This window comes from Tasmannia lanceolata, unplaced genomic scaffold (assembly GCF_043159265.1).
Source record: "Tasmannia lanceolata isolate RefF3 unplaced genomic scaffold, GAP_Taslan_0.1 ptg000012l, whole genome shotgun sequence".
NCBI classification, from domain to species: domain Eukaryota; kingdom Viridiplantae; phylum Streptophyta; class Magnoliopsida; order Canellales; family Winteraceae; genus Tasmannia; species Tasmannia lanceolata.
The window spans coordinates 36,176,919-36,186,840 of record NW_027518689.1 but is presented as its reverse complement, the minus strand read 5'-3'; the positions used below and the strand labels follow the sequence as shown (position 1 = coordinate 36,186,840).

The 9,922-nt window shown below is 37.4% G+C and overlaps 1 protein-coding gene across 5 annotated transcripts in view; it reads right to left on the bottom strand.

Moving 5' to 3' along the window:
• Positions 1–3,095: 3,095 nt before the first annotated feature.
• Positions 3,096–9,922, bottom strand: part of LOC143888027 (Transducin/WD40 repeat-like superfamily protein) — a 29,213-nt gene continuing 22,386 nt past the window's right edge. For all 5 annotated transcript variants that reach the window (XM_077392310.1, XM_077392309.1, XM_077392308.1 and 2 more), the window contains 3 exons: positions 7,277–7,323; positions 6,343–7,056; positions 3,096–4,075 (listed from right to left, as the gene is read on the bottom strand). In XM_077392310.1, coding sequence (XP_077248425.1) covers positions 3,703–4,075; positions 6,343–7,056; positions 7,277–7,323 — 1,134 coding nt within the window. In that variant the 3' untranslated portion in view covers positions 3,096–3,702. The remainder of the gene's footprint in view (positions 4,076–6,342; positions 7,057–7,276; positions 7,324–9,922) is intronic.

Here is a 9,922-nt window from a genome sequence, read left to right as displayed (position 1 = left end):
GGACAGCCACATGCGGTGTATCTACGACTGCAGAGGGGTTGATTTACTTTATGTGGGAAGGACTCAACGGCCCTGATATCCACATACACCGCAATTGGCTGCCCCATGTAAAGAAAAGGGGCGAATTTATCATTTCCCTATACAAATCTTGAGTGATCTCACCGCGTTGACCACTAACAGTAAGTCAACGGGTTTCCCTTCGCAGACCCACTCTTGACGAAGTTCTTCGAAGTTGGGCCTAACTTGTTCAATGATCCAGACCATTTATCTCTTAGGCCTTGCTAAGAATGGACCATGCATCAAAATCTACTCTGATAGAACGAATCTAACCCTCTAATTAATGTGTGGCTCTTAAATGGACAATGAGAAAACAATAGGCAAATTGGTCCGATGGGAGTAGATTTTGAAGCATGGTCTGATTATTTACCTAGATGAAATGAGAGATGCAATTTAAAAGAAAATAGAGAGGGAGGGCTGGATTTTGTTCCAGTAGCAAAATCAACTGGGGTACAAAGTTTTCTTAACCGAATTACACACAAGAAGGAAGGGGCTATTCTTATAGAACAACCCCACATTGAGATTCGGCCATCACAACCTTTCACCACGGCAGTTTGTCGCACCAGTTCTCATATCGTTTCACTCTAAACCCAACCATCCATTCGGTTATATGGCCATCCATAGCAAGGACTAATTTATAAAAGATTTTGATCATTGAACAAGTAGTCCCTACTTTACCCTCACGTAATTTTCCTTAGAACAATATGAGCATGCAAGATATACTATACAGACTTCGCACCGGCCTCTATTCCTATTATAGAAAATCATTATAAAGGTCTTCTCATTTGGCTATTATCCCTATTTTTTTACGGTTAGCTTATCTAGGATGCCTTGAAGGATTCATGTTATGAAATAGCAGTGGACCCTGGTTGTATATTTTTGTGTGGAAGACAAGCATCTTAAAGTGGTTGAGGTATTTGAATATGTTGTGGGGGCTTTTTGTAGGTGAGCTACAGCACCTTTTGATGGGTGCTGGTCTCTTGAGTGTCTTGGAGTTGGATCCCATATACAAGGTAGGAACTCTTGTCTTATTGTTGTTTGTTCCAATGAAATGCAAACGAGAGAAGGGATGTTCTTCCTTGTGGTCCTGCATCATGGATATAAAATTTGCTACACGGTTGGTAGATGAGAGTTGTGGTAGGTGTTGGTCTTAATGAAATTATTGTTAATCAAGGGAGCTTGCCTATTATCTCCCTACACATGAATACATATAATTTACACCCTCATTCTTTGCCATTCGACCCTCTATTTTGGCCCCATCTGCTCAAGCTCAGAATGGATGACCTAACCTCTATTCCATTCATTTACACACCAAAAACTGATTACTAGACTCAAAACTCGACTGAGCAAAGTAATCAGTTCTGGACTCAAAATCAATTATCAAAATCCAAAGGATGAGGGCAAGAACGACTTCAAAATCTCAATATTGAGCTCTCACTAACTACAAGAAAGTTGTTTTTTTACCGGCTTACTTTTATGATGGAGCACAAAAGTAAAATTTACGTTAAAAGAAACATAGCCTAAGGTAAAATGGCTAATATAGTAAGGAATTTGCTAGGGACCATCCAAAAGGCATTTTGTGGGCCGGGGAGCAGCCACCTCAGATGAATTAAATGAATAAGACAAAAATCTGCCAGCTGTTGCATGAGAGAGCAGCCACCTAAGATTAATTAAATGAATAAGACAAAATCTGTTGAAAAGTGAGCCGATGTGGATGCTCTCTCATGCAACAGCCGGCCCGCAAAATGCCTTTAACGATACATCAGCCCCCTTTTTTTACTTAGGACGCCCCCATCCATTGCAAAAGAGCAGTGATAAATACACTAGAGAGGCAAGTGAACAAAAGGGGCAATATATCACCTTCCATTGTCCGCATCAAATATGTTGGCAGCTTATTAAGGAGCATCGTTTTCTTAATTCCTCCGGGCCCTGTTTCGATTACAAACAACTCTTCCTAGGAAAAAGATTTTTTGGATCATGGCCGTTTTCCTTCATCAACAGTAGATTATCTTGGTAGAAATATCAATATCAGAATCTGTAGAACCAAAACCTACGGGACGTTTGATTCTATGGGGAAAAAAATTCCCATGAAAAGCCCTATTTAGGGGTGTAAACGAGCCGAGCCGAGCTTGTCCAGGCTCGGCTCGGCTCAATCAGGCTCGCGAGCCTTACCGAGCTCGGGTTATATTAAGTTCACACCCCTCATCTTCCCTGGACAGCCCTATCTAGTGTAATTTGACTACTTGTTTTACACTATGGGGAGGTGGTCCAAGTAACAAATGGGGTTCCAAAAATAAAGTGACATATTTTGCCTCCCCATTTCACTCCCTGGATAACCCTTTTAGTGTATATATTAATATAATATATATATATATATATATATATTTAAATATATTAAATTCTTAACGAGCCGAGCCGAGCCTGGCCTAAATCGGGCTCGGCTCGTTAAGCTTAACGAGCCTGGCAAGCCAGCTCGGCTCGGCTCGTTAAAGATTCGAGCCGAGCTCGAGCGAGCTTCCGAGCCCGAGCCAAGATTGACAACTTTAGCCCTATTCCATGGGGGGGAGGAATTCAAGTGACTAGTAGCTTTACAATTTTCCTTGAAAATAGGGAAAATTTATTTTGGAAAAAATTTCGCATGAAATAAGTTTACAAAAACGCTGGAAAATGTATTTTCCATGGAAGCAATTTTCAATGCAACTAAACAGCCCCTCAATGTACATTTATGGCCTAAGAACTCATGACTAAAACAGTTCCAACATTTTCACCTATCTTATCCTCCATGCCCTATGTTTCGTTTCAAGTGTAAAACCAGAAATTTAAATCCACTAACTTTACCCACTATATTTCCACCAAATTCTAGAAGATTTACATTTTCAAGTACACACAAGTGATAAAGATAAATCGATAATATGCCACATGATTAGAGAAAATTATAGCAATACATCGCACACACTCTGCAAGTTCGCAACATCAACAATATCTGCCTGAATGCAAACATGTCATCAAAATCTTAAAGAGAGCTTAGGGAGAAGACAGTCAGAATCACAATTAACATAAGCAAGCATACAAATTTGAAAATTCAGGAATGAAGATAAATCCAATCAGATCACAAGACCACATCAACCTTCCGATGCCTCATCATCGACAGTTTGCCTAAAACTCACAAGAACACATTTTAGTATTTCCTAATTTAGCATCGATAAGCATCCACGTTCTTTAATCCGACTAAGACCCATGTAAACAAATGTATCTATCAAATGTTCTAAGTTCTAACCCCAAAATCCATTACTTAGATGTTGGAACATGTGCTCTTTTCCTAAACAAAATTTCAGTATGCTCCATAACACAAATTCTGAAGTTTCTTCTGGTTGTAACTAGTGACCGTGGAAATGATGTGGCCAACTTAACAAATACTCCGACCTAAATCAATCATCACTCCTGTCTCTACAAGCATCAACTAGTGAAAAGAATTGATGACTTCATTGATAAATAAGTGTCTTTGCATCATTTTCGAAGCTTTGGAAGAAATTGTAGATTTTCTGGGTCTTAAAAAGTAGTGATCTCCGCATTTTGTTAGGGATCACGGAAGCTGACATGAATATTCTTGATATAATAAATAAAAAATAATAATACAAGTTATATTTACACTGGGGATGCAGACAGTAGAAATTCTGGAAGTAATCTTTGTAGTAGTATCCCACAAAAGGGACACGAAGGTTTTGGGAAGGCAGAAGATAAAGGTATAGACCTGAAATCTGATGGAAATTTGGACATTGTAAAGAAACTGTGAGGTGCCAGTTTGGACACCCACCTTAGGCAGCACATGCAAAACCAGAGTGGAGTAATAGGGCAAACCTGCATGGAAACTGCACAGCGTGCTAGCCTATGGCTTTGGTCAACTATGCCATTGACCTTGGCACCTTCGCAGAAAGCAACTTCCGGAGATACAAATGGGACGGATGCAGAACAAAAGTTACATTTCTCTTCCACTACATATTCACAGATGGTGGATATCCTGTCAAGTAACAAGAAGAGGTGAGGGAAGATAATAAACTAAAAGTGGTTTATACAGATAACATTTCTAGTTCTAACTAAAGTTTTCCAAAAAAAAAGGTTTCCAACGTTAACAGTTGATGAAAATGATGGATGATTTCGTGTGCATAATGCAATGGTAAACGTCAATTATGGTTTTTGTCAAGGTTTCCTTTTTTTTTTTTTTGCCTTTGAGGCTAGGAAGGCTTTTTTTACTCCGATTGTATGTCCACTATCGTATATAAAATTTTGGCTGTATGTCCACTATCGTATATAAAATTTTGGCAGTCCGCCCCGGGACCACATTCCTTTCCGGGTTAAAAAAAAGTCAACTATGGGAAAAGCAAGTTACACTGAAGTGGAGCTGATAAATCGGGAATGTGGTGGAATAGAACATTTTGTGATGGCCTTGAACAAATTCAAGTGTAAGTTACACATCCTCACGTACAAGTCATAATACTCATCTGTTGCCACGTGAAAATAAAATAAAATAAATGTTAACATGAACCTAAGAGCAAGGTTTTAAATTTCAGTTTCAGTTTCGGTCAGCATGGAAATGGAAACATTTCGATTTCGGTTGGAAATTTCGGTGGAAATCTTGTAAACTCACGGAAACATATGGGAACATATGCAAATGATAAAATTTTAAGATGAAACTTCGGGTAACGCTAGAATAAGCACAAAAAGATACTTAAAAGGCACCACACAAGAAAGAAAGCCATCCATAATGCCTTAATCACAACAAACCCCTAGTGAAATGTGTTGTTGCACAGGTCAGAAACAGTAGTCGATAAAGTACAAAGTAAAGTAACGAAGTATAAGAAAGTACAATGACCAGTCATCCCTTAAATAATCTCAACTTTAAGTTAGTACCACATAGTTATGAAGTAGTATTGGTCCCGTGCCAACTTGACATCCCATGCATAATCTACAATTTTTTTTTTTGGCACTCCATTCATTCTACCTACCAAATATCATTATCTACATTAGTGAAATGAAATGAAATGTAAAGTACAGTGACTTACAAAAAAAAATCTCTTTCCTGTGCTTTTTAGAGACCCGTCATTTGTATGATCATAGGTTTTTAAATTTGAAATTCTCATGATTTCACATTGAAATGAAAAGTGGGACTACTTTCGATTTAGCTAGGATGGGCTCATAAACATCTTGGAAACGATAAAAAAAAGTCTTAAATATTTTTCTACCTTTGAAATTGGTATTTGCACCATCATTTGTACCATTTACATCTGAATAACAATTTATCTATTAATGCAACAAATCAAAGGTTGAAAAATCGAAGAACACATTTCATGGAAAAAATTCAAAACTTTTTAGCATCTTCCAAAACAGGGTTTTACAGAAATTTTTTTATGGAAAAACAGAAAAAAAAAGTTTTTTTTTTTCTAATTTGTAGGACTTTTTTGAATTACAGTAGGTTATGGCAGGACTTTTTTTTTGTTTAGAGAATAACGGTTTTATACGCTGTAAATCAAAACATCTATCCATTTTTTTTATCATTTCAACCATTTCAGTCAAATTCTGGCATTTGTGGTCAAAATTTCAATCGAAATAAATAAGCGGAACAAATCCACTGAGATTTCATTTCGGTGAGGATGGAAATGGAAACATTTCGGTCGTTTCGTTTCGGTTTTGGTGAAATTTTGAAAACATGGCTACGAGAACAGTTCATGAATGATAATACAATAACTTTCCAGAGCCAAAAAATGTCATTCGAAATAAATAAATGCTGATTTCCAATTCCTCTCCTGAGTAACGATAGAATTTTGTTTGTCATTGTCCCATCTCATACTTGCTAGGATGGTGGCTCGCTCACCACCCTGACTCAAAGCTTGAACATATTACAAAAATCCACAATCCAAAACGTTAAAACTTAGAACCTTTTCAAACAAGGCAGTTATCTGAACCTAACTTGATTGTAAAGTACTTAGCCAAACATGTACGAAACAACACAGTTTCGCTAGGGCTGCAATAATTTGTCCACCTGTTACTTAGTTACTTCTTTTGAAGCATACAACATGCTGCTCCCTTCCAAAAAAAGTAACGATGCATTGGTGCAAGTTTCAATTCCTACAAATGCCAATGTCTGACTAATCACCTTCAAAAGAAGGTTTTTCACAAGAAGGGAACATATACAATTCACAGTAAATTACAAGAGGAACATCAATATTTTGAAAGGAAAATCATCTGTTAAAAGTATTTCAAATGAAATAGAAAAAATTAAGTAAATACCTCCTCCGGAGATCTCCAACTTCCGATCCAAGGACTTTAAGTTGATCCTGAACCGGGTCATGATTGACTGCAAGCCACTGTTCCATTTGTGCAACTCCAATAGGGAGCCACCCTGTGCCTGGGTGGAGAATTGCGTCTGAACAAGATGCACGACTTAAAACAACAGAAAAAGTAAAGCCCACCAGCCTCTCTCTCAATTCTCTTTCACTACTAATGAGTAGTTCAATCCATAGCTTTAATCTCTCATTTTCAGCTTCATCAACTCCGCCCAACTCATGATGTTTGCTGCTAAGTATATCTGCTTTAACCTCAGCCAGCATTAAGCGTCTACAAATAATGTTAAGCAGGTGCATGTGGCGGGAGTCAATCTTAGACAGCAACCTTGGAGCGTGAAACATAATCTTCTCAATAGAAAGATCTGGATGACCTCTCAAAAGCCAGTTTGAGAGCCATTTGAACAGTATAAGTTCCACAAATTTTGGAGCAGATTCCATGAAAGCCGATAGTGCCGCTATGACATCCCAAAGGATCAGTGGTTTACCTATATTGTCATATTGTTCTAGAGACCACAAAATGTTAGATTCCCACAACGCCAAATCACTCTCCGACAAACCAGGAATAGCTTCAATATTGCAACCCGGGTATCTGCCTACAGAAGAAACTTTCAGTTGCTGCCCAGCAGTCCAGAAGAACTCAACAGCTGCTTTCTGAGTCCTGAGCGTGTTGCACGGAAAAGAAATTAAAGAGTGTATCATGGGTGAGAAAGAATTGAGTAAGTATGGAGTGCATAAAAGAGAAGTGGGTCCTAAGGGAAATATGGCACTTCGACAAGCCAGTTGACAGAAAATCAAAATGCACAACTAGAGAGAGCCTAATTAGGCCAACTGTAATATACAACTTATGGTAGAGATTTACTCCATATAAATTTCCACACCTGGCCTGATACATTGGGTCCAAAAGATCAGTATCAAAGCTGCGAGCCTGGAAATACCATGTTCACAATATTAGATTTTGATTCAATTGCATGTAATCACTTACCATTATCCTCACAAAAAAAGAAAAAAGAAAAAAAGAAATTACAAGGAAAACTTAGAATGTAAATCTAATAGCGAGATGGCAGGGGTAGTGCTTATGTGCTGATAGAGGAGCATCCCCTTGGAGTCCTTACATCAGCATTAGTTTGCTCAGTAGTTAGGATTTTTCATTTGCAGCATTAGCCTGGTGGTAGTTTAGCCATTATTGAGTTTTGTCTTGTCCCTTTTTGTCTTTTCTTAAGTAAGGGCAGTTTAGGAAGTGAAAATGAATTAGGGCTAACACATATAAAGGCCCTTTTGTTTCTTTGCTGGGGAGTTTTTGAAATGAATTAGGTTTTCTTGAGAGTTTTGAAAGAAACAATTCTTGCTTGTAAATCTCATTGGAAGAGGGAGGAATTTCATGATTGGATTGAAGGCTTTCAACCCTTTTAATGTGGTTCATTACCTTGTTCTTGCAAGGGTTGTTTGGACAAGAAGTTTTGGTGTCTCCTCACCAAGACCTTGCGTCTGTTCCCAGAATTTGAATGGGACCACAGAGATGATGTTCATGAAATACCTTAAACTTGAGTTTTCATTCACAAAAGTAATTAAGAACCTTAACTGTGATTAGTGTAAACAAAGTGTAACATAATATCTAATAAATACTGGAGGATATTTTGGTAAATTCACCAAAGGATGTGGATGTCATTAACCTAAATAACTAAGGGTAAATGGGTAAAAAGGATACAAAATATAAAAATGAATATATATATATATATATATATATATATATATATATATATATATAGAGAGAGAGAGAGAGAGAGAGAGAGAAGGGTTGCTGCGCTCGAGCACAGAAACAGGGGAGTGGGGCCATTGGGGGTGATCCTAACCATTCATTTGGAAAGCCTCATCATGGATGGCGGGGCTACCAAAAATCAGCTCCATTGGATCACCAATGGGTGTCCATTTGTGGGGCCAAAAATGGACAGATACTGTTTGTCCACAAATCTGTCCATTTTTAGCCCCACAAATGGACACCCTAAGGTGATCCAATGGAGCTGATTTTTGGTGGACACCCTACCCATGAAAGGGCCCATCAAATGAATGCTTTGGATCCCACCCAAAATGTCGCCCCACCCTGTTTCTGTGCTCGAGCAACTCTATCCTCATATATATATGCCCAAAGGGCAAAAATGGAATTTTGTGTGAAAATTTTAAATACAAAATATCTGTAACTTGCTAAGTAAGAGAGATATTGAGAGTGAGTAACATTTGGAATGCTAGCTGTCATTAGCAGCTTAAGACTAAGAAATATAAAACTTAAAACAAATGAAAAGAAAATCAAATAAAAATCAAAGAAAATTAAGAAAAATGGAGAGAAAATGGTGAAGACGAAAAGTTGTGGGATTTTGATTAAACCTATAAGTTAAAGCTAAAGCTTTTGCAAGTTTAAGATCAAAGGAATAAAGGAGGAGAGGAAAAAGTGGAAGAAAATGCAAAGGTATATAAGAAATTTGTGTAAAAACATGGTATTTTTGTGCTTTTAACTGAACTTTCTAGTTTCTGAACTTTTCCGGCCAGATTTGGCTGGAAAGTTCAACATGAAAGTTGTAGAACATTTTCTGTAGATCCAAATTCATATAAGTTCTGCAAAATTTGATTAAGTTTTGAGTGAGTTATGTAAATTTTAAGAATCTGCTAAAAAGAGAGTTTAAATTAGTGTTTTTCATATTTTCCGACCATCTCCGGCGAGAGTTCGCCGGAGGACTAAACATAAAAGTTTTAGATAATAATAAATTGAACATTTTCATGTTTAGGACATGTTCCAAATTTATGTGTAGAAAGAGTTACACTAAATCTAAGATTTCAGCAGAACTTGAAACCCTCTTTCATTAAATGTGATCAAAAATGTATTTTTCCGGCCATCTCCTGCAGGAGTTCGCGGAGTGACCTACATGAAAGTTGTAAGCCTGATGAAATGACCAACTTTCATGTTGGGGACTTTTTGAAAATCTGTGTATGAAGAGATATAACATATGAAAGTTTTCAGCAAGCCTCGACACTCTCTTTAAAATTAACATAATGTAATTTTATTTTTCCGGTCGTCTCTGGCAGGAATTCGTCGTAGTGACCAACATGAAAGTTGTGGGTTTTACTAAATGGACCAACTTTCATGTTGGGAAGATCTTGAGATTCCTTTTGTAGAAAAAGATATGGAAGATTGGTTTTTCTTTGACTAGGGCAAATGGTGAAAATTGGGGGACAAGTTTTGTGATAATCATTTTGTATTTATGTGATTCAGAACCAGGAAGGAAGAAGAATAAGGGGAAAGCGAAAGTGTTTATAGGTGAGTAATTCAACACAGTTATAGTATTATCCCTGCATGTGCATGAAAAGATTATTTATATAAAAACTTGCATTGTTTTCCATGCTTTTGGATATATATTATGCTTTGAGATGTGCTTTGAAACTCCTGGGTATGTAAGAATTTTAGTTACGAAGTCAACACTTCGGTGTTGCTCGTATCTGGCTCATGAAAAGTTGGACAATACCAGTATGCCCAC